At 37.0% G+C, this 26,508-nt stretch overlaps 2 protein-coding genes across 12 annotated transcripts in view; one reads left to right on the plus strand and one right to left on the minus strand.

Annotated features, from left to right (window-relative positions):
- Positions 1-25,128, minus strand: LOC100333907 (chloride intracellular channel protein 4). Of its 9 annotated transcripts, none has more exons than XM_087236618.1 (8): positions 25,074-25,128; positions 20,048-20,224; positions 18,014-19,836; positions 7,107-7,216; positions 5,422-5,547; positions 5,226-5,332; positions 3,394-3,575; positions 1-1,299 (listed from the first exon to the last, which is right to left on the minus strand). In XM_087236618.1, exons 3-8 carry the CDS (start codon positions 19,826-19,828, stop codon positions 1,138-1,140), a joined length of 2,502 nt encoding a protein of 833 aa, XP_087092744.1. In that variant the 5' UTR covers positions 19,829-19,836; positions 20,048-20,224; positions 25,074-25,128; the 3' UTR covers positions 1-1,137. The 9 variants fall into 9 exon arrangements, 8 of the variants coding, with proteins under 8 accessions (XP_087092744.1, XP_087092740.1, XP_087092743.1 ...); XM_087236614.1 differs by having other exon boundaries at positions 20,029-20,224; positions 25,074-25,126; XM_087236617.1 differs by lacking the exon at positions 25,074-25,128 and adding an exon at positions 24,231-24,718.
- The window catches only part of rcan1b (regulator of calcineurin 1b), a 32,423-nt gene continuing 30,343 nt past the window's right edge, over positions 24,429-26,508 (plus strand). For 2 of the 3 annotated variants that reach the window (XR_015476069.1, XM_087236622.1), the window contains exon 1: positions 24,429-24,784. Coding sequence is in view for 1 of the 3 variants with exons in the window: in XM_087236622.1 (XP_087092748.1) it covers positions 24,665-24,784 (120 nt within the window). In the remaining 2 variants the exon portion in view is untranslated. The other variant, XR_015476071.1, reaches the window with a different exon arrangement.

The raw sequence follows: 26,508 nt of genomic DNA on the forward strand, positions 1-26,508 counted from the left end.
TGATGAAATCTGATTAGTTTAATTAAAATCACTTTATCAGAGCATTAATGCAAAGGTTACACAGTTGCATAAACAGCATGCTTTATCAAATTCTGTGCAAAGATTTTAAAAAATCAAACAGAAATGAAACAGTTTTGTCCAAATAGTGAAAATATAAACAAGTACCTGGACACAGAATTAGGTTAAAAATCCATCAATTCATGAAAATGATATAAAAGAAGAGATTCATTATGCAAAATTGCTAAATAAATGTGACTTTTTTGTGTATATATATGTATAAAATGCAAATAGAAAAGCTTTGTGTAAATATACTGGCCTGACCAGAAGAATCAGAAGTAAAAATATGCAAAAATAGAGATCTGCGGCTTAAAGGTGATTGTGAGTGTTTGGTCACGGCTCTGATGAATGTTACGAGTGTGTGTTATCTAGTGTCACTACTGAATGCAGATGATAAGCATATGCCGCTGTTAAGAGGACTAATATTACTGGCTGAATATAATAATAATTTTCCTGGTCCTGCCATTGATTCAAGGTAAACAGATGCTGATCTAACAATTCAGGATCAGTACACTGTATTACTGCAGCTCCACCAGTGAGTGCACACACACACACACACACACACACACACACACACACACACACATACACGTCATGCATAAACACACATTGACACATTAAACCATGCATACACAAACACATTCACACACACTCATACACAAACACACCACACACACACGTGTACTACACACATTTATACACACAAACAGTATACATATGTACATATACATACAAGCACCCCTCCCTCCCACACAAACACACACACACACAAACACACACACACACACGCACGCACACATACGCACGCGCGCGCACACACACACACACACACAGGCACACACACACACACACACACACGCGCACACATACGCACACACACACACACACACACCACACATACACACGTTTACTACACACATTTATACACACAAACATTATACTTACGTACATATACATACAAGCACCCCTCCCTCCCACACACACACACACACACACATACACACACACACACACACACACACACACACACACAGATCCAGACTGTGATCTAGCAGCAGTTGTTTGTCTGGATATCGTGAACTATTTGATCTTCTTGGCGACATCCAGGTAAGCGAACTGGATCTCTCGGTCAGCAGGGCAGGTGTTGATGAACTCCTCTCTCTGATAGGCTTTATTCAGATATCTCCAAATCCCGCTCATCTCTGCAGGAATCTCCAGGCCTCGGTACTTCCTAGCCACGATCTACAACACAGCAGAGAGGAGCTGAAACTGTCAGATCCTAAAGATGTTCATGACCAAACTCTTATATTAATGAATAATTAAACTATTTAGTTTAAACTGATCAACAAAATATCGTCTATATTCACTGGGAAATGGATTAAAAAAAATCACAGGAGGGCGAATATTGAAAAATGCTGATATATATATATATATATATATATATATATATATATATATATATATATATATATATATATATATATATATATATATATATATATATGTTAATCAATGTGTTGGGGGCCCCCAAAATGTGTGGGCGCTTACGCCTGATTCACACGGGGCTTCAGTGTCAACGTTTGACTCAAGGCGTGTCTGAAGTTGGGGCTGACGCGATCTTCATAGCAGCGTCAGCCAATGAAATTAGTCCGCAATCGACTACTGTCTGAGCTGGTTTATTTGCATACAGCGATCTGATTGGCTGACTGCACTTGAAAAGTTAAAAAAGTCTCAACTTCTGCAGCGAGCAACGCCTCTGAAGTGGTGCAGATGGATCCACAATGCAGTTCAGCAATGCCGGACGTCAACCATTCAAAGTGAATGGGAAGCGTTGAAGTTGCGTTGAAGCTGTGCGTCATGTGTGTATTACTGTATGCTTCCCTACTGTCTACCACTGTGACGCTTTGTCTGTGTGTGTTTTTATGTTAAACACTGTGGTTTGAAATGCTCACACATTCTATTTCTTACATTGCTCATTTAAGTTTAAACTATTATGATATTTCAACACAATCTCACGGCAATTCGTAACTTTGATTTAGTGGCTAATTTGTATGATTTCGTACAATGTAATTCATACAATTTAGTACGATTTGCTCATCCCCCAATGACGGTTGGGTTTAGGGGTGGGGTTAGGTGCCACGCCTCTATTTTAAAATCGTACAATTTCGTACGACGGATTCATAGCCACTAAACTGTTTTTTTGTAAAATCAGGCTGGATATTTAGTTTCTTTTATTTTATTTTGATATTTGATTGTAGTTTTATATTTGTCGTCCTAGCTTTGGCAATCTTAAACATTTTGCTAAAGTGAATGGGAAGCGTTGAAGCTGACGCCCCCTAGCGGTGCTCCTGTGTGCGTCATGTGTGTATTACTGTATGCTTCACTACAGTCTACCACTGTGACGCTTTGTCTGTGTGTGTGTTTTCATGTTAAACACTGTGGTTTGAAATGCTCACACATTCTATTTCTTACATTGCTTATTTAAGTTTAAACTATTATGATATTTAAACACAATCTCACGGCAATTCGTAACTTTTTGACTTAGTGGCTAATTTGTATGATTTCGTACAATGTAATTCATACAATTTACTACGATTTGCTCATCCCCCAATGACGGTTGGGTTTAGGGGTGGGGTTAGGTGCCCCGCCTCTATTTTAAAATCGTACAATTTTGCACGACGGATTCATAGCCACTAAACTGGCAAAGCGTAAAATACCTAAGTTTTCTCGTAAAATCAGGCTGGATATTTTGTTCCTATTATTTTATTTTGATATTTGATTGTAGTTTTATATTTGTCTTCCTAGCTTTGGCATTGCTGTATTACTGTATGCTTCACTACTCTCTACCACGCTTTGTGACGCTTTGTCTGTGTGTGTGTTTTTATGTTAAACACTGTGGTTTGAAATGCTCACACACTCTATTTCTTACATTGCTTATTTAAGTTTAAACTATTATGATATTTCAACACAATCTCACGGCAATTCGTAACTTTTTGACTTAGTGGCTAATTCGTATGATTTTGTACGATGTAATTTATTAAATTTAGTATGATTTGCTCCAATGACGGTTGGGTTTAGGGGTGGGGTTAGGTGCCCCGCCTCCATTTTAAAATCGTACAATTTCGTATGACGGATTCATAGCCACTAAACTGGCAAAACGTAAAATACCTAAGTTTTCTCGTAAAATCAGGCTGGATATTTTGTTTCTATTATTTTATTTTGATATTTGATTGTAGTTTTATATTTGTCATCCTAGCTTTGGCAATCTTGAACATGTACAGTCATGCCAATAAAGCAATTCTTTTGAGAATTGAATTGAGAGAGAGAAATGGCCACCTTGATGATGTGCAGTTTGGGCAGCAGGTTGCAGTCGGCCAGCGTGAGCTCGTCCCCATCCAGAAAGCTGCGTGTTGAAGCCCCAGGATCCTCCAGACTGTCGGCGTCGATTTCTTCAGGCAGCGGCGTCTGCAGATACTCGTCCAGCCGCTTCAGAGACTTCAGCAGAGCTTTCTCCAGACCTCCACACACACAAACAACAGTTAACCACGCAGGTGCTGCATTGTCTGGTTGTGAAGGTCATGTCAAAGATGTGCTCTAAAACTGCTCCTGTTCCACTATAGATATATAAATTTAGTAGTGGTGTCCGACTTCATTCACTACATTCCTTCACTACTTTTACCCACAGTACACTCAGATTTCAAATTTCAGTCCCTTAGGACAGGGCTATCAGTCATTTAGGGCGGAGTTATCAATCTTTTGAGGTGGGGCTAGCAAATCCTTTAGTGCAGAACTATCATTCTTTTAGGGCGGAGCTATCAGTCATTTAGGGTCGGGCTATCAGTTCTTTAAGGCATAGTTAGCAGTCCTTTAGGGTGGGGTTATTAGTGCCGAGCTATCAGTGCTTTAAGACGGGGCTATCAGTCATTTAGGGCAGGGTTATCAATCCTTTAAGGTGGGGCTAACAAATCCTTTAGTGCAGAGCTTTTAGGGTGGAGCTATCAGACCCTTAAGGTGGGGCTTCCAGCTCTTTAATGCAGAGCTAGCAGTGCTTTAGTGCAGAGCTTTTAGTCCTTTAGCGGGGAGCTAGCAGTCCTTTAGTACAGATCTATTAGTGCTTTAGAGTTGGGCTATCAATCCTTTGAGGTGGGGCTAGCAAATCCTTTAGTGTAGAGTTTTTAGGGCGGAGCTATTAGTCCTTTAGGGTGGGGCTATCAGTTCTTTAATGCATTAATCAGTCCTTTAGGGCGTGGCTAGCAATCTTTAAGTGCAGAGCTATTAGTCCTTTAGGGCAGAGCAATTAATCCTTTAGTGCAGAGCTATCTGTGCTTTAGGGTGGGGCTACAGTACACTCAGATTTCAAATTTCAGTCCCTTAGGGCAGGGCTATCAGTCCTTTAGGGCAGGGCTATCAGTCCTTTCAGGTGGGGCTAGCAAATCCTGTAGTGCAGAAATATCATTGTTTTAGGGCGGAGCTATCAGTCCTTCAGGAAGGGGCTTTCATTCATTAATGGCAGAGCTATCAATCCTTTAAAAAGGGGCTATTAGTCCTTTGGGGCAGGGCTAGCAATCCTTTAAGGCGGAGCTATCAGTCCTTTAGAGCGGGGCTATTAATCCTTTGTGGCTGGGCTATCAATCTTTTAGGCTGGGACTACTTTAGGGAGGGTCTATCAGGGTGTGTCTTACTTCATTTTGTTAGCAGCGTTCATCTTTCAACAATCCAAACGGTTCCCAAAATAATGCACCCCCCTACTTTTTTCTCATTTAAGGAGTATTTCAAGTGGGCGTTATGATAAAGGAAAAAGGACAATCTTATCTTCTGTTTCATGTCGACTTTAAAGTCTGTGTAAACTGCAATGGAATATTGAGTAGGGGGCGGGGTTTATTTTTGCTCTCATCAGCACATTAACAGTTGAAGGGGCGTGGCTAAGCCTTTTTCAGCCAATCAGAGAAGGACTGTGGGCAAAAGCAGATGGTCAGATTTTGATTAAAGATTACCATTTTTTTTTCCAGTGGATTAACTTAATAATTATTTACTTTAAGACAAACAATGTGCTCTAGCAAAATACACACTGCCAATTTAGATTTCAAGTTTTGTCCTTTGTCCCAGGACATGAGTATGTGATTTGGGATGCATCCAGAGTCTCTCCTCTCAATCTTCAATAAACTCACCCTCATTTGCTTCTTTACGAGGGTTCTTGATGTAGGCAGAAAACTTGGCAAATACATCTATTCCTGCGGTGTTTGATTCTGGATGCTTGGTTGCTAATTTTGGATATCTATTAAAAAAAGAAGACAGTTTAAATTATGCAACATGTATCTGAAGTGAGATGTGACATTATAACAAGTAAAAGAGTGTTTAAAGTACTGTGGCGGGCCCAGTCGCTCCTCCAGAAACTCCTCGATCTTGTTGACGTCCACCAGAACCTCTCCGTTGAAGGTCATGAAAGGCGGGTTTGTTCCCGGAGCGAGATCCTGCAAATCTGCCGGCTTTCTGTGAGGAACAGATCGACAAACAGAACCATCGCCAGTGCTGCTACTGTGAACTAAAGCTATTAAAATGACTGAAAAAAAAATTAAGTATATATATTTTTAAAAGTTAAAACATATCAAACAAAAATTTAAATTAAAATTTAATTCAAATATTACAATGTTAAATAAAATACAAGACAAAAACCTTTAACCATTACCATAAACCATTAGAAATTACATGACTTTCATACTAAAATACGATTTAAAAAATATATAAATTTGTTTTAAAATGTTAGGAAAATAATAGACAAAAATCCCTTAAAACCCTTAAAAATGTTCAGATTAAAATAAAATAAAATAAAAATATTACAACGTTAAATAAAATACTAGACAAAAATACTGTAAAACCATTAAAATTAGATGATTTTCAGGGTAAAATAAAATAAATTTATATAAAATAAATAAAAATAAAATATATTTTTAGATGTTAAAATGTAAAAAAAAAAAATACTAGAAAAAACTACTTTAATACCCTTAAAAGTTAGACAACTTTCAGACTAAAATAAAATAAAAAAATATTACAATGTTAACAAAAAAATACTAGACAAAATATCTTAAAATCCCTACAAATTCGATGACTTTCCAACAAAAAACTAATTAAATTAAATTAAATTAAATTAAATTAAATTAAATTAAATTAAATTAAATTAAATTAATTAAATTAAATTAAATTAAATTAAATTAAATTAAATTAAATTAAATTAAATTAAATTAAATTATTTTAAATTATTTTAAATTATGAATTTATTAAAATAAATAACGAAATAAATTAAAATAAAATAAAATAAAATAAAATAAATAATTGAATATAATAATAAAAAATTACAATGCAAAAAACTAGACAAAATACCTTAAAACAATAAAAATAAAGAAAATAAACTATTATAAAATTTTAAAACACAACAAAATAAAAGTGCAATTAAAATGAAAATCTATTAATAATTGACCATTTAAAATTTCAATAAACTCTGCAATTACATATAAAGAACACTAGTGTCCAACACTGCCCTTATTCAACGAGTCAAGAAGTCCAAACTATTTAAATGCAATCAATACGTGTCATATTTGATGAAGTTTGATTCATAAACATCACTTTCCTATTTGAAACAATCTTTCTTATATGAAGCACGACTTTATTACTGTATTACTGCTTTATACAAGAAAGACAGTTGCAAATAACTTCACATTAGTGAACACAACAGTCTGATGCAAACTTCATCAAATATGATATTATTTACATTTAAACTGTTAGGACTTTTGGACTTATTGAATAAGTGCACTGTTGGACACCATATTTAGATAAGTAACCTGACTGAATGTAACATCTTTATTACTACTTACTAAACCAACATGACATCTTAAAGAAGTTCAGTCAAATTCTGACGGATGAATATGATTACTATATGATTGAGTTCAGAATAATGTCTCCTATTTAGTTTTTGTGCAGGAGTGGTTTATACTGGCGGGAGTCATTTGAAGTGTGTGTGTGTATGTGTTTATAGTGACCTATAAGGGCTTTACCTCTTCAGGTCTACAGTGGTAACATTGAAAATCACTCCTTTCAGCCACAGGATCATGAAGAGTCTCTGAGAGAACGGACAGTTCCCGAGGCTTTCGCCATCACTGCCCGCCTGCACACACACACACACACACACACACACACACACACACACACACACACACACACACACACAGAGTTAGTATTTATTATGCATGAAAACATTCCAAAGATTCTAAAGGCGGGGCTATCAGTCTTTTAAGAAGGATTATTAATCCTTTAGGGTGGGGCTATCAGTTCTTTAAGGCGGGGCTATCAGTCCTTTAGAGAGGGGCTACCAGTCATTTAAGGAGGGGCTATCAGTCATTTAGGGAGGTATTTTCAATCATTTAGGGTGGGGCTATCAGTCCTTTATGGAGGGGCTATCAATCCTTTAGGGTGGGCTATCAGTCTTTTAAGGTGGGACTATCAGTCCTTTAGGGAGGGGCTATCAGTCATTCAGGGAGGGGCTATCTGTCATTTAAGGAGGGGCTCTCAATGCTTTAGGTGTTGGGGCTATCAGTTCTTTAATGTGGGGAAATCAGTCCTTTAGGGAGGGGCTATCAGTCCTTTAAGGAGGGGCAATCAATCATTTAGGGCGGGGCTATTAGTCCTTTAAGGTGGAGCTATCAATCATTTAGGGCGGGGCTATCAGTCATTAAGGGAGGGGCTATTAGTCATTTAAGGATGGGCTATCAATACTTTAGGGAGGGGCTATCAATCCTTTAGGGCGGGGCTATCAGTTATTTAGGGCAGGGCTATCAGTCCTTTAGGGCAGGGCTATCAGTTCTTTAGGGCTTTAGGGCTAACACACACACAGTTAGTATTTATTATGCATGAAGACATTCCAAAGATTTCCATTGTTTTAATGTCTCCTAAAACCAACTCTACACACATGCAGGAAACTGTGTGCAATTTTACATTCTGAAAAAAAACAGTGTCATACCATGGCATTGCAGCAAAAATGCTTGAGCTTTAAGTTTTTTATCTCATTCCTAGTCCAAATATCTACAAATTCTCAAGTCAAGAAGCATTTTCTAGACAAGTAACAAATATTGTCTTGTTTTATTTAAATATTTTTATTTAAAAGTAAAAACAAGATTATTTTGCTCATCTGCATAAGCTTTCTCTGGAAACTTGCAGTCTTGTTGAACACACAATGACTGATGAGAAACTATTAAGGAGCCAAATGAGCTTAAATGTTGAGCTACAGTACAAACAACATCACAAGATGCTGCTCAGAACCAGAAATCAGTTCACGAGGAGTCAATAAAAAACAACTAAATATGAAAAACAAGGACATTTATTTCAGCAACTATACACAAAATTACTACGACACAACATTAAAGATATTCATCTATTTTTAAAATGTAAGCCCAGGTGTATTTAGGAAAATAATCATTTATTTCATTCATTCATTTTCCTCCGGCTTAGTCGCTTATTCATCAGTGGTCACCGCTGCGGAATGAACCACCAACTATTCCAGCATATGTTTTACACAGCGGATGCCCTTCCAGCTGCAACCCAGTCCTGGGAAACATCCATACACTCTCACAATTCACACCTGTACCGCATATGTTTGGACTGTGGGGGCAACGGGAGCACCCGGAGGACACCCATGCCAACACAAGGAGAAAATGCAAACTCCACACAGAAGTGCCAACTCACCCAGCCGGGACTCAAACCAGTGACCTTCTTGCTGTGAGGCCACAGTGCTAACCACCGAGCCAGCTTGTCGCCCTTCATTAATTCAAGGCTTTTTAAATAAACCATTTTAGGATCCTAAATGCTCAATTCTTTTTATTTTTATTTATATCTGTCTGCAAGAGGTTCCATCATTTATCAAAACAATATGTTTACTTATTATTTTATGTTCTTAATAACATAACTCAGTCCTGCAGGATTTTGTGAGACTAATAATTCTTGAGTGAGTGAGAAAGCCAATGGGAAAGAAAAAATCTTAAAGGGGCTAATAATATTGACTTTTTAAAATATATTTAAAAATGTAAAAACAATTTTCCCCAGTCAAACTAAAGGAAAAAATAGGAAGAGAATGTTCTGTTAAACATAATAACTCTGTTAGGAATAACTACAATTTCACAGGAGGGCGAATAGTTTTGCCTTCAACTGTATAAAAAAATTACTTTCATAAATATAATTTGAGATAGACACCAAATGTAGCATCTCATCTTTGACCACTGTAAAAAATAAAGGTAAATTGCTTCAATGTGAAGCCATTTTCTCATAAAAAGAATCAATAAATAATACATTAAAAAATCTTTACAGCAAGAAAGTCTTACCTTCACAAACAGCTCAATGCTAGGAAATCCCAATTTTTTAGCTGCTACATCAAACCAAGCCATGCTACTCTAACATGTCCCAAAAATCAAATGTGAAGTAACATCTGAAAGCTGATTCTCTGTGTGTATGAAAATGTCTTTGTGCATCCCGAATGACTGATTGAGTTTGCTGCGAGTCTGTCTTGATGTTCTGTGGGTGTTCGGGGAGGAAAACACGGTCAAACACGCAGAAACAGACACTGAGACGCTTGTTCATTGTTATCAGCAATAGAGACGCTGTTCATGAGACGGGCATTATAAAAGAATTTACAGATCATCGCTGCAAAAAAATATGATCTTTATGATGATTATGATTTCCAGTACTCTTCAGATATGCAAAAACTGTTTAATGTTATCAGTTTAGAAATGTTATGTACTTATAATTAGAGTAATCTACTTTTTGAAACACTCGTAATCAGACTAGTTACTTTTATGGATTACTGATTACATTATTTACAGTGCTGCAGTAAGTTGTTCACAATTCAATGATTTCTATTTTTATCTTTTTTTTCTTATGCATTTTTATTGCTTTTCACATTTTTGTAAGGTTGTTTTTTGCATGTTCTGCTAGTTTACTTAAGTAAATTTTTAGGTTAATATGTAAATAAATTAACCTGCATCATTATATAGCACAAAAGTAATCTAAATGTAATCCAAAAGTAGTCCAATTACGTTACCATAAACTACGATACTACCAACTTTGTCGTTTCATTTATAATCAGTAATGGACTACATTTAGTAATCTACCCAGCTCTCTAGGTAAAACATTCTCCAAAAGTAATCAGATTACGTTACCATAAACAAGAAGATTATATTACTGACTACAATTATTTATAACACGTAATTTGTAAAAGTAACAGATTACATTTCAAAAGTAATCTACCCAGCTCTATGTAATAGCTGAACAATGTTCTAATGATATCTAAATGTAATCCAATAGTAATCAGATTACATTACTATAAACAAGATTATACGACTTGCTACATTTTTATCATGTAATTTGTAATCAGTAATGGATTACAATTTATAAGTAATCAACGAAGATCTCTGTGCAATAGAGTCAGATTCCAATAGCACAGAGATTAAATTATTGACTACGAATTTGGTAATGTAATTTGTAATCCGTAACGGATTACAATTCATAAGTAATCTACTAAGCCCTCTATGTAATACTGAACAACATTCTAGTGATATCTAAAGATTATATTACGCACTACATTTTTTATCATGTAATTTGTAATCAGTAATGGATTAGAATTCATAAGTAATCTACCCAGCTCTCTAAGTAATACTGAACAACAGTCTAATGATATCTAAATGTAATCCAACAGTAATCAGATTACATTACCATAAACAAGATTAACTACATTTTATCTCATGTAATTTGTAATAGTAACAGATTACATTTCATAAGTAATCTACCCAGCTCTCTATGCAATATTGAACAACTATCTAGTGATAATGAAATGTAATCCAAAAGTAGTCTGATTACATTAACATGGAGATAATATTAGTGACGGCAAATTTGGTAATGTAACTTGTAATCAGTAATAGATTACAACTCATAAGTAATCTATCCAGCTCTCTATGTAATATTGAACAATGATCTTCTAGGGATATCTGAATGTAATCCAAAAGTAGTTAGATTACATTACCATAAACTGCAGGATTATATTAATTGCTACATTTTAATCATGTCATTTTTAATAGTAACACATTACCTTTTATAAGTTATCTATCCAGCACTCTATGCAATGTTGAACAATGATCTAGGGATATATTATAAATTTCCATGAGTCGATATACTGCTGTGCTACTGTTTTTGTGAGCCTGGAGGTCGAGGAATGATCGTGTGAGGTCTGTTCACCTGAAGATAAGCAGCACACAGTAACAGGCTAAAAACAGCTCTGCAAGTGCTGGGAGATGAATGAGGACACAAGGGCAAATCAGACCAGCAGAACTCCAGCAGAGGGCACTCATGTAAACGAGAGCGTGTCAATTACTGGGACAAGTCTAAAATTTTATTTAATAAGGCACTACATATCAATTCCAATCAGAACCTCCTAAAGAACATTAAAAGGAGAGTTCACCCAAAAAAAAAAAAAAACATTTACAGCAAAACAACAACAACAAACTCAAACTGGTATTGAAGAAGTAAATGCTGAGCAAATGGTGACAGATTTTTCATTTTGGGGTGTACTGTCCCTTTAAGAACAATTGCATATGCTAAACAAACCCCAGAACAACCTAGCAACCATTAAGTACAACCTAGTAACCACATAACAATGTGCTTCACACCATTTAAAATACTAGCAACATGATATAACGTTCTAATAACAATTAAGTAGAACCTAGCAACCAAAAAGCAACTTGCTGTACACCATTCAAAAGACCCTAGCAACCAAAATGAACACTCTTAACAACAATCAAGAAGAGCCTATAATAACCACCATTCAGAATACCCTAACGAACATTAGAAACATGCTAAACCACATAGCAACATGCTCCACACCATTCAAAACACCCTAGCAACCAAAATGGACACTCTGACAACAATCAAGTAGAGCCTAGCAACCACAAATCAACATGCTATAGACCAGTCAAAATACCCTAAAAACATTAGAAACACTGTAGCAACCATTAAAAACACCCTAACAACTGGAAAGCAACATGCTGTTCACTGTTTAGAACACACTAGCAACCACATAGAAACATACAACACACAATTCAAAACACCCTGGCAACCATAAAGAAAACTTTAACAACAACCAAGTAGCAACGACAAAACAACATTCTACACACCATACCGAATACCCTAACAACCATTAGGAACACCCTAGCAACCATTAAGAACAAGCTAACAACTGGAAAGCAACATGCAATACACTGCTTAGAATACACTTGCAACCACATCACAACATGTTACACACCGTTCAAAACACCGTAGCAACCACATTGTGCTACACACTATACAGAACCCTCTAGCAACCATTAAGGACACCCTAACAACTGGAGAGAAACATGCTACAGTATACACCACTTAAAATACTGCAACAACCATAAAAGCAACATGCTGTACACCATTCAGAATACCCTAACAACCATTAGAAACATCCTAACAACCATAAGACCACCTAATAACTGAAAAACCCCACAAAGCAACATGCTACACACCATTCAAAACACCCTAGCAACATAAATAACACGTGTACTTATATATATATATAGCACAAATAACCCAACAACCAAGAAGAGCCTATAACAACTACAAAGCAACAATCTATACACCATACCAAATACCCTAACAACCATTAGAAATACCATAGCAACCATTAAAAACACCCTAACAACTGGGAAGCAACATGCTATACACTGTTTAGAATACACTAGCAACCACATCACAACATGCTACACAACATTCAAAACACCCTAGCAACCATAAATAACACTCTAACAACAACCAAATGTAGCATAGCAACCACAAAGCAACATTTTATACACAATTCCGAATACCCTAACAACAATTACAAACACCCTAGCAACCATTAGGAACACCCCAAAGCAACATGCTATACAGTGTTTAGAATACACTAACAACCACATTGCAACATGCTACACACCATTTAAACCACCCAAGCAAGCATAAATAACCCTTATAAGCACCCTAGCAACCATTACAAACTCCTAAGTAACCATAGCAATGACCCAGCAACACACAACATTGTTTTTACACATGCAGGAATTTTGAAATCAGACCACCTTCACTTCTCAAACTCTCAGCATCTCAGATCCTTCTCGCAGCGCCTCAGACTAGTAAACATCTTAATCAGATTAGTGTGTGGAGGAATGCTGAGAGATTAACCCACTACACTTATGAGTCTCTATTAGGACAAAGGCTGCAGTTGTGTAATTCATAGTAGGCTACTATAAACACTTTACTTAATAATTATAAATCATATTAATCTCTGATTAAAAGTGCACAGGAGCTTCTTATGCAATGTTTCTTATATAATATAACTGTGCACATGTCAATGCTTACAAAGAAAAGCTAAGACAACAAATAGCAGCCTGTTTGACACAACATGCTTTTCAACATTTCTATTTTTTTTTATTTTTATAAAATGATTAATTATTTATTATTAATAAATAATTTCTGCATGCATAAAACCAGAGAATAGTTTATTAATTACCTTAATTTTATAAGATTTGCATTGGGGTAGATAGATGGATGGATGGATGGATGGATGGATGGGTGGATGGATGGATGGAAGGATGAATGAATGGATGGGTGGATGGATGAATAGACAGACAAACTAATGGATTAAAGGATGAATGGGTGAATGATTGAAAGGATGAATGAATGAATGAATGACAAACGGATAATAAATAAATTAATTAATTAAATACTTAAAAGATGAATGAATGAATGAATGATGGAGCAAATGAATGAATGGGTGAATTAATGACTGAATGGATGAATTAATTAATTGATAAATGAATGAATGAATTAATAATAAATGAATGAGTGGATGGATGGATGGATGGATGGATGGATGAATGAATGGATTAATGGATGAATTGGCAAATAAATAGATGGATTATGGATGAATGGACAAATGAATGGATTAATGGGTGAATGAATTAATAAATAAATTCATGAATGAATGAATGAATGAATGAATGGAAGAATGAACAGATGAGTGAATGAATGAATTAATAGATAAATGAATGGATGGATAAATTAATAAATGAACGAATGATTGAACAAATGAATGAATGAATTCATAAATGAATGAAAAAATGGGCAAACTAATGAATTAATGCATAGATAAATTAATTAATAAATGGATAAATGAATTAATAAATCAATGAACAAATGAATGAACAAACAAAGAAATGAACAAATAGATGAACAAATAGATGAATGAATGAATAGATGGATGGATGAATGGATGGATGGGTGGATGGATGGATGGATTGATGGATGGAGAGAAGGACAGACGAATGAACCAACGAACCAATGAATGAATGAATAACTAAACAAATGTGTGAATTAATGAATGAATGGATGGATTAATTAATTAATAAATGGATAAACAAAAGATTCTAACAAACAACAAACGAACAAATAAACAAATGAATGAATAGATGAATGAATGAATGAATGAATGAATGAATGAATGGATGGATGGATGGATGGATGGATGGATGGATGGATGGATGGACGGATGGAAGAACAAGTGACTGAATGACTTCCTCAAGATTAAAGGGATGGTTCATCTGAAAACAAACACTGTTGATGTCAATGGTTACAGGTTCCAACAATTTTCTGTATATCCTTTTTTGCGTTCCACTTCATTATCAAACAAACTCAACGGGTGAGTTATTTATGACCGAATTTTCATTTTTTGGGTGAACTAACCCTTTAATGCAAACAAAAGCTTTGGAATTGTTGATCATTTGTGAAATGTGCAGGAATTGAGGGAGTTGCACATTTTCACTTTGTTCCGCTTCTTCATGCACAAAGGCCCTCTTTGTTATGGGAATTGCTCTGCAGAAACATACAAATGGTTTTAAAGAGATTCTTACCAGGCTTAACATCCCGCTGCTCAGACTCTTTAATATAACAAGAATTTGCCTGTGCACACTGTTTCAGAGACAAATTTACGGAAAATAACCAAATCTATCAATAAATAACATTGCTGTGGATTTGATTGGTTAATATCAACTGTTTAACAAATGAGCAAGCAAACAGGACTACTACTGCTTAATAAACTCAAGCTAATTAATAGAATAATTGCAAAATTTCATATCTAAAGCCAGTCTTCAATGTTTGTGAGGATGCTTTGTGTTAGATATTTGATCTAGAATCTAGAAAGAAACACATCAGTCTGTTGTGTCAGATTAATTTTTAGTTCTTGGGTCAATCCATCAGCTCAACACCCTGCTGAGAGTAATCTCAATTAACTAAGTGCATTATTTCACCATGAGCGATCATTTACATTAGCCAAGTGGGCTGGGAACTGTGGTTGGAGAGCTCTGGCCGTCTTTATAAAGACTTTCTCGAAAGTCTTATGTTGCACTGTTATATTTGTGGGACAAACCATAACCTTAACCTTAACCCTAACATGCACTGTAGGTCAAAATGATCTTTACTGTATGGCTAAAATAATTAAAATATTAATTAAAGATCAAATTCCATGAAGATATTTAGTGCATTTCCTAGTGTAAAAGTGTCTGAACAAATAAAATAAAATAAAACAAAGGGCGTCATGGTGGCACAGTGGGAAGCATGATCGCCCCACGGCAAGAAGGTCACTGGTTTGAGCCTCAGCTGGGTCAGTTGGCATCTTGTGTGGAGTTTGCATGTTCTCCCCATGTTGGCGTGTCTTTTCTCCAGGTGCTCCGGCTTCACACAGTCCAAACACATGCAGTACAGGTGAACTGAATAAGCTAAACTGGCCGTAGTGTATGTGTGGGAATAAGTTGCAGCTGTAAGGGCATCCGCTGAGTGAAACATATGCTGGATAAGTTGGCGATACATTCCACTGTGGCGACCCCAGTTTAATAAAGTAACTAAGCTAAAAAGAAAATGAATGAATGAAATAAAAAATAAATAAAATAAAATAATAAAAATAATAAAATAAAAAAATAAAAATAAAATAAAATAAAGAATTAAATCAAATTAAATTAAATAATTAAATATTAAATTAAATTAAATTAAATTAAAATTAAATTAAATTAAATTGCTTTATTTAGTCAACTTTAAAGGATTTTTTTGATCCCTCAGATTTCCAATAGTTATATATTTTGGCCAAATATTGTCCAATACTATCAAATTATACATCAATCAGAATCTATTTTTAGTATATAATCATGTATAAATTAAGATCATGTAGTAATGTCCATCTCCAAAAAAAAAAAAAAAAAAAAAGACTCTTTTTTGGTCCAGGGTTACATTGTGTACAACTATTTTTGTTAATGCCACATGAACAGTGTACTTTATGAATGCAATGTATTTATTTTCCATTGATGCATATGTAACCCACCGGTCCTGCACCACCTAACCCGCTCCGAGCTGGGATCGTACCGATGATCTTCCGCATGGGAGTCGGTTGCTCTAACAAGGAGGCTAAAGACCATGACCTCTAGCGATTGTCATTAGAGGTCAGACGAGTGAAGTTTACCTGCACAGCACTTACTAGCTGGCCTCCGTTACACATACATACACATTTTATTCATAATGCAGGAATATGAAGACAGAAAGATGTTAAATTTATTCATTTAAATATGTGAGGAATGCAGGGGTTGAGATTTTGTGTAATTTTTCACCATGTGATGTTGATGTATTATGTGTTTTTAAGTATTTGTTTGTATTTACACGTAACTATTGAAAAGGAAAGTGTACAATATCACCTCAAAACTTACTCTGAAGCCTATGCATTTCTTTTCCTTACAATACAAACACGCAGGCTTTTCAGCTCATGATTGTCTTTAAAGAGCAGCTGAATAGCAAATCGTTTTAAAGTCCAGCAATAAACCAGTGGTTAAATTGGTGCACATGCAACCATCTTACTGGGAATTACAGTCTACAGTGTTTTCTGGAAGCGCTGACAGCTGACCGACTGACCAGTAGAGCACAGACATTAATGCAATTAGTGTTGGTGATAGTAACACCATCTGCTGAGCAGAAGGACATGCTGTCATTGTAGAAACTGTGTGGCTAAAAGTGCTAAGAAGACAGCCTCAGCATCGTGCTTCTTAAAATAAATGCCTACTATGTATAGTCTATTATTTCTGGCAACATTCGCAATATGTAGAAATACATTCATAAATTTGAAGGTGTTTTAAAAGTCTCTTATGCTCAACATTTCAGTGCACAATGCACAAAACTCAATATTGGTAGATATTTCTCCAAGTTAAAATATAATTTAAATGTAAATTTTTGCATAATTAATCCAGATTTTAGTGTTGCGTGATTTTTTATAAATCATTTTCATTTTCTAGTAACTCTTTAAATTAGCAAATGATAGTTCATGTATTTAGTAACATCATCTAAGCATGAACAACCTTACATAGAATTTATTAATCATAGTTCAACAAATTACTAATGCATTATTATTCAAATACAAATTTGTGCTAGTTAACATTAGTTAAAGCACTGCGAGTTAGCAAGAACTACCAATAAACGGCTGTATTTTCAACTTACCTTGATCAAAGATTAATAAATACTGTAATAAATGTATTCATTATCTGCTCATATTAGTAAATTCATTAACTGACTACTGGACCATTATTTTAAAGTGTTACCAATTTTCCTTTTAAAACAAAAACTTTACCCAATAATTGCATCGGAGATCAAAAATGTACCTCATATTTACCACATCGCTACTAAAGTAAAACTGAAATCACACTTACCAGATTGCATAAAAGACCTATAATATTTACACTGAGCCTGTGAATACAGTAGTAACTTTTAAAAATAATGAAAACCCATGTTCACAAATAAAAACCAACAGCATCATCTAGCTTTAAATAACAATAGACGTTACCTTCACATAAAGGGAGATCTGCTGGCTCTGTTGACCAGGAGTCGCCATCTTTGTTGTCTTCACTGGTAGTTTTGCATCCTCCAGTTGAACCACAGCAGGTGGAATCGAAGGGAACCCATTGGCCACGCTGACCTCCTGACCTTTAGCCTTGATATTAACCTCCCCTTCACTGTTAAAGGGCTTCGGTGGCTCTTGGAAATATGCATCTGAGGTCTCGCTGGTCTTCAACCAAGATTTGTTCACTTTACGCCCTTGGACTTTCCTCCTGGGGTCGTCTTCAATCACAGCCTTGAGCTCCTCCAGCCAGTTTCCAGCCCCCTCCTCTAACACTTCTTCATTGACTTGCATTGGCTTTTGCTTTGCAGCGCTGCCTCTATCTGGAACCCAACATTTATTATTTCCAAGCAGTTCTTGCTTCTTGCATGCTCCTTCTTTTATGGCTATTATTTCTTCACTGGGTTGTTTTGGCTGTTCTTTTACAGCACTGCCACCCTCTGCGGCATCATGTTTGATATTCTCAATCTCTTCCTGTATCTTGTATGCATCCGCTTCCACAGGTAATGCAATTTCTTCATTGACTTGCCTTGGCTGCTCCTTTATAGAACTGCCTCCAAGTGCAATCTCATTGTAATAATTCCCAAGCTGTTCCTCCTTTTTGCATGCCTCCTTTTTTAAAGGAACTGGAATTTCTTCATCTACTTGTTTCTGCATAGCTTCACCTTCCTCCTGTTTGTTATCATTGAGATTTTCCAGCTTTTGGCTTGCCTTGTCTTCTGCAGCTTCACGTTTATAAGGTGGCTGATTTACATTGATACAGCTTTCCTCTTCCTTCAGTACCTGATTAATGTTTACATCCCTTTGAATACTTGTAATGTACTCTACATCTCCTTCTTTCTCTTCAGGTTCATTGGCAATAACAGGAGATTGGGTATCTACAACTATTCTCTCACAGTTTTTTAAATCGATGTTTTCCACCATCTCTCGAAATCGGTTTAGACTGCTGTGTTCTTGCATGATGCTTTTCACCAGCTGATCTTTGTTTTGGTCCATCTCCTCTATGGTTCCACCAATTTGGGTGGTTTGGGATGGTTGTCCTGTTGAGATACAGCCAGTGTAAATGGCGAAGGCATCATTGTTTGTTGGCTCTCCAGCTGCTTCACAGTCCTCCCATAAAGGCACTTCGGTCGAAGACTGTTCTTCATCAGCTTCCTCAAATATGGCTGAATCTTCTTCAAGACTGTGAAAGTCTTCTTCTGATTCTGGTTGACTGGTGGAAACCATCTGTGGCTCTTCATCTGCATCACTTTCTGCACCCTCATACTCAACGTTCACCTCTTTGTGTTTCTCTCCGTCCACAAGATCCTCTTTTGGTTTAATTTCCTCAAAGAGGCAAGCTTCTCTTACCTCAATGCTTTCCTTTTCGTCCTCATACACCGTTTCCAACTTGTAATCTGCCCGATCCTTATCCCTTTCAGCAAACTCTTCAGCTTTATTTTGAATATCTTGATCTTCTAATTGGGTTGTCGTTGTTTCAAATTCAGCTGGATTCTTAGGCAATGCTGGTTTAGCAGTCATATCCACTTCATCCTTCCTCTCTTCAGTATTTACTTCTGTTATACATTCGATTTCAAGAACTGCTCGCTCTTGGTCTATCACTTCTTCCAAAACATCCTCTATTTTATGAACAATCACTTCTGATGAGGGCATTTCATTGTCCTCTCCGCCATCAACCATATCCTCGTCCACTTCTTCGGCTAGTTCAATCTCATCATCATCCTCCTCTTCCTCCCCAGTCCGTCGATCTTCCATCTCCATGCATGACCCTACAGGACAGTGGATAACAGCGCCGTTAGAAATCTCCATGTTGATACTCATATCGCTTTTGGCCTGAGCCATAGGTTGTTCTGTGGAAGAACGTTTGGAGTTTGATACGACTGCGTAGACCTTGTTGTATAACCAGCACACCAATGCTCTTGTGTCTACTACTGTGTTCTGTAGAGGTAATTAGGACTTACTCTCTCTCTCTCTCCCCACCTTTTCCTCTGGAGGATTATGGTACATTTCGGATTCTGATCCCCACATGACTGGCCTGCCCTCAAATCCGCTCCAATGGGAGCCTGGTCAGCTCAAGATGATCGGTTTAAGAGTAGGGCATGTATTGAAAATGCCATTAAATCTGGAATTCTTCATCCTGTTTGCCTTCTTGTGTAACTGTAATTAAATAACATTAAAATAAATTAATATATATTTTTCCACATTTATTTATGCTTTTGAATTGCATTATAGGATCTTGATCTTTCTTCCAACAACTTTTAACTTTAAAAGGGATTAAAAATGTGACTTTTATGAACATTATTAATAGTTTGCAGTGCTATATTGTCTGGGTTGGGTTTGTATATTACGCTACAGAAACCTTGTAATAAACTGCAGCACATTTTCTGTTTGTTTTACAGAATTATTTCTCCATATATTATTACTTATACATCAAGCTACTAAAAAGTCATGGATTAAAATAGAGGATTAAGTATGTAAATATTACAGTTTATTGGCAGTTTATTACAAGGCTTTTGTACTGTAATTTACATCACTAAACCTATGGAGTTAGATTTTTTTTATTCAATTAAAAATATTGAGTTTTAGGGAATAATTAAGTACATATTGATCAAAAAATAAATGATCGCCATTAAAAAATGGTTAATTTTACAAAACTTATGTCAATGATAACAAGATATTTTGGATTGCAAAAAATAAAACTATTGTCCTATTATGCAGTTACCACAAGTTTCATTGCACGCTCATTCAGTTTGCTCTCTGTTCTGCTGTCATTTGTTGCACATCTAGAATCTTTGCTTGCAAATATTTTTCTTGTGCATTGACAAGTTTTTTAATCAAACAATTCAATTCATTCTTATTTCTGTAGCTTTCACAATGTAGATTGTGTAAAATCAACTTAACATAGAAGTTCTACACTGCAAAAAATGCTTTTCTTGCTTAGATTTTTTGTCTTGTTTCTAGTCTAAGTATCTAAAATTTCTTATATCAAGAAGCATTTTTAGACAAGCAAAACATATTGCCTTGTTTTGAGAAATAATATGCCAATATTAAGTCAATTTTTCCTTAAAACAAGCAAAATAATCTGCCAATGGGGTAAGCAAATTAATCTTGTTTTTTCTATTGACGTAAGATTATTTTGCTGACCCCATTGGCAGATTACTTTGCTTGTTTTAAGGAAAAACTCACTTAATATTGGCATAATATTTCTCAAAAAAAGCAAGACAATATGTTTTGCTTGTTTAGAAAATTCTTCTTGATTTAGGAATTTTTAGATATTTGGACTAGAAACAAGACAAAAAATTGAAGTAAGAAAAGCATTTTTTGCAGTGTAGTAAGCTGAGCCCTAACACTGAAGAGCAAATCCATCAATGCGTAGCTCTACAAGTCCTAAACCAAGCAAGCCAGTGGCGACAGTGGAGGAACAAACTTCACCAACTGACGAAAGTGAAGGAAAAAACACCTCGAGAGAAACCAGGCTCAGTTGGGCACGATCATGTCTCCTATAGCCAAACGTTTTGTGCAGAGCTGCAGTCTAGGCCCCGAAGGCTGGAGAATGCTGGACGTCCATCGTGGAGAACTGCAGGTGTGAGTAAGTCACCGGCGGGTGTTCAGGCTGGCTGACAGGATCAATGCGGATACTCATCTGGCAATGTAATCCTTCAGGAATCAGTCTCACAATCACCGCTTCTCCACGACCACCACAGCATCAGCTCAGGATACGGCCTGGTCCAGGATTATGGATACCTTGGCATCATTTCCTCGTAGGTCTTGGATCGCATCAATGGTGCTGCATAATCTCTAAGGGCCTCGGGATGAGCATCCCCAGGTGGAAATAGAGAATAAAGAAAATGATTAGCGTAGCTGCTGTTCATAGTGTATATAAACAAGATGCAGAAATGAAGTGTTATAAATGAAACTAGCAGTTACACAAACAAACATGTCAAGCATATGAGAATTTCTAACACAATGTCTGGTGCATTAAGACAGGACAAGTGTGTCCTGCAGGTGGATTGTCAAACCAACTCACCTGCATGGAGCACATTCATGCATCATACTGTACCGTTATGTGATGTACTGTATATGCCTTACCAAAAAGATAGGTCTTTAATCTAGTTTTTAGTAACTGAGAAAGTGCATTTGAGCCTGACATTATCAGGAAGGCTATTCCAGAGTTTGGGAGCCATACATGAGAAGGCTCAACCTCCTTTAGTAGACTTTGCTATTCTAGGTACTACCAGAAGCCCTAAGTTTTGAAATCATGGATTGTAACGAGACAGAAGGTTGGTTAGATAAACAGGAGCTAGATTATTTAAAGCTTTATGGGTGAGAAGCAATATTTTATGATCAATACGCAACCTAACAGTGTAAGGAGGATAAAATTGATCACTTCAAACTATTACAAATGAAATTAAAATGTATAAAGGTTGCCAATGATTAAGGTCCCATAAAGTGGTTCAAATGCATTACTGAATGAAAAATCACATCAATCATCAAATACGGATCACTATTAATTAATTTTTTTTGCAGTATATTTGGATTTTTTATTTTTTTAGAATTTAGAACAGAGATGTCCAAAGTAGGACCCGCAGGCCAAAGTTGGACCACTGTAACCTTTGATTTGCCCCACCATCCCATCTGAGAAGAGAGTGAGAAAGATGGGGGGAAATGCCTTTAACACAGAGATCTTTCATTCATTCATTTTCTTGTTGGCTTAGTCCCTTTATTAATCCAGGGTTGTCACAGCGGAATGAACCGCCAACTTATCCAGCAAGTTTTTACACATCCCTTCCAGCCGCAACCCATCTCTGGGAAACATCCACACACACTCATACACTAAGGACAATTTAGCCTACCCAATTCACCTGTACCGCATGTCTTTGGACTGTGGGGGAAACCGGAGCACTCGGAGGAAACCCACACGAACACAGGGAGAACATGCAAACTCCACACAGAAACGCCAACTGAGCCGAGGCGACAGCACTATCTACTGCACCAATGTTTCGCCCAACACAGAGATCGTCATTTCTAATTTAACAAAACATTCTTTTGTTTTTGCTAAGCAACAAAAATGCAAGCTGAAATAAAATGTTTTAATTAAATATTGTAAATTAATCTTATTTGTAAATACCATCACTTGAAGGAGATAGAGAACTGCAGAAGACATCGGAGAGCAAATCAAGGCAAACACCAGTGTAATTCTATTATAAATGAAACTGTTTTTGTTTTTACTGCAATATGTTTATTATAAAATTTAACAAAAATAGACTGTATATTAGTTAGTTTTAAGCAATGTTTATTCATTCATTTTCTTTTCGGCTTAGTTCCTTTATTAAACAGGGGTCGCCACAGCGGAATGAACCACCAACTTATTCAGCATATGTTTTTTACAATGGATGCACCTTGAGCCTCAGCCCAAACAATTTAGTTCATCAATTCCTCTACAGTGCATGTGGGCTGTGGAGGAAAACGGAACACCTGGAGGAAACCCATGCCAACACGGGGAAAACATGCAAACTCCACACAGAAATGCCAAGTGACCCAGCCAGGCCTCGAACCCAAAAGTATCTGGATGCAGCTTTTATGATGCAAGCTGACACAATGTCAGACTCAATGCACTCAATGGAGTGAGTGACGTCACTGTGATGGGTGGGGTTAGGGGAGCATATCAAAAAGCATTGGATGCAGCTGAGACTGCACTGCACCAGGTCTGCATCCAGACCCCTCTCCTCGAACCAGCGATCTTCTTGCTGTGAGGCGATCATGCTACCCACTGCGTCATCATGGCTCCTTAATAAAGCCATGTTTTCAAGTAAATTTTAATTATTAAACAAATTAGCAAATCACCCATGGCAACTATACTTACATTCGGCCCAATAGCCTTAATGTGGTTTTTGGCCCTTTGTAAGAAAGGATTTGGCCACCCCTGATTTAGACGCACAGATTTTATTGGTTCCTTTAATTGATCTGATTATGTTAAATTTTGCTTCATTAAAATGCTTTATTTGTTTACTTAATTTTCATTATTTATTCATGTGGAAATATTTGTTGTGCACTGCATTTTAATCAGTGCGGTGTCTTTACCATGTGCTGCATTGCAACCAATCTCACCAAAAGAGGGCACTCTCAGACCACAGTGAGCTGATCATCTCTGCCACATACTCACATTTAAAATGCATGCGCTGCACACAATTCCACAAAACCATCCGTGTCTTCCTCGTGTCTTTCGTGTTGCTGCAATCGATGTCATTTTTTGACGAAGAATACTTTCATGATCGGCCAATGCAGCGCGCACAGCGCTCGTGCGTAAGCGGAAACCATGACGTCATATCAGCTGTTTTGGCCCCCGGTGCAGTCTGTCGCAAGTGTAGACGTCATTTTCGCTTCAGGAATACATCACGGGTTTAGTAGTAGCACTGTGCAGCGCGTTACATGTGCGCACTAGCGAGGGTGAAAGATTTGAGGGTTTTTGGAGACGCTGCTTTTGCAGACAGTAGAATGCGGAGCGTGACGCCATGAGCTGAGCGCCGATCCGCGACAGATCAAAGGCACCGCATCCCCGAGATCAAAGGCAGCGAACGGCGCGGTTCCACTGTTGCCATGCAGCAGTCCGAGAGCGGCGGAGGGGCGGCGACTTCTGAAGTGCAGCTCAGCGAGCAGCCGAACGCGCTCATCGCCTGTAAAGTGGCCGAAGAGGTGTTTAATGAGCCGCAGCTGAAGGTAGGCGTGCATGCTCTGCATTGAGGAGGGTTTACATTCGCGCCTTCGTTCAGTGACAACTTCTGATATAACGTCTCTATATTGTTGTTTACCACTCTACTTTAAATATTCGGTCTGAAATCGCATGTGTATGAACGACACAGTGCCACTATATAATTGACTGTGCCAATGTTTATAGTCATTGGCTGCTACTATGATCTCCCCAATTAGAATTCGCAGATAATACTTTTCTGAAATTATATATTATTAATGAGAAAGACCGAGCGTGCCAATATAAAACCAACTTTACCTCAAATACATCCGCTATATGTTCCCTTCCGCAGCACTGACACAACTAATCTCGCGGAAGTAAGAGCGTTTACCGCAAAAGCCATGCAGTGCAACGTCTGCATTGTTTCTTGCTTCTTGCTCAAGCGACTGGTAATGCATTCATTTAATTAAGGGTAGTGGGACATGAGCATTACTGCCGTGTTTGTTTACTGGAATGTGCACCATTTAGGCATCTACACTTTTTTGTAGCTTGAATTGATCCTTTCCTCTTGTTCAGAGTAATAGTTTTATTATTGTAGACATTTGGTATTGTAGACATATGATTTCCCTCCTTTGGTTCATTAAACTTCACAAAAATGGCCTGTTTTGGCCATAATACAGACACATCTAATTTAAAGCATTATTGCATTGCATTTCAATTTTACATTGCATGCCTGCTGTAAAATAAAATAAAATACCGGGTTGCACATAATCAATTTGTGTTGGGACCACATGAAGGAATTAAGTTAACCTATTAGTTTGCAGCAATTTAAGTAGATTGAGCATAAAACAATTAAGTGTGTGCCCTGCGGGCCCGTCCGCTACGCCACTGGTGAGTACGCCCTTAATAATGGGCTTTGTCACACCTCTTCCAACCAGACCAGGGCCGGCTAACTGAACCACTCCTGAGCCCAATTCACTTCTCAAATGATCCGGTAAACGGGCCTAGTGTGAGTGCGCCCTAACAATGATGAACTACAAATGTCATTGTCAAAGTTGCAATAATTTCTTAGACTTTTAATCATCATCAGCGAAATTACATAATCATGACAGTCTTTTAACCGATGTGTAACGATTCACAACACTACAAACTAGGGATGGGAAGATTAACCGATATGTATCGATACGTGGTCATGCGCGTGCATAATGCGAGTGCATCGGTTGAGCAGCAGAGGATGAATGAAATTTTGGAAGCAAATCGAGATGCATCGGTTTTTGCGAGATGCATCGGTTTTTCCGAGATACAGCGTATATTTTTAATATAGAATGTATTTTTTATTTATTAACAAGTGTTGTCAACCTGTTTTTGGCGCATAATTTAATCGACCTACATAAAGTAAGCCTTAGCAACGGATTTGCGGATGTGCACACTTACACTACAACTCAGTGTATCAGGTGTGCGGATGAAGCTAGTGGAGCGCCCTCAGAAAGCGCGAGAAGCAAAACAAACATTTTATTCCCCACTGAGTTTTAAATCTAAAGTATGGCAACATTATGGATTTAAGGATGGACGACATGACAGGACAGATGCAATTTGCTAAATGTGCCGCGCATCTGTAAAATACGCAGGCAGTACGACTAATCTGATATCTCACTTGAAGCGGCGCCACGGTGTTGTTGTGAAAGCATCTTCCAGTGTTCCTGCATCCCCGGCTTTCGCACTGCTTCAACTGTAGCTACCAGCTCCAAAAGTG

This window comes from Danio rerio, chromosome 1 (assembly GCF_052040795.2).
Source record: "Danio rerio strain M-AB ecotype USA chromosome 1, GRCz13ab, whole genome shotgun sequence".
NCBI lineage: Eukaryota > Metazoa > Chordata > Actinopteri > Cypriniformes > Danionidae > Danio > Danio rerio.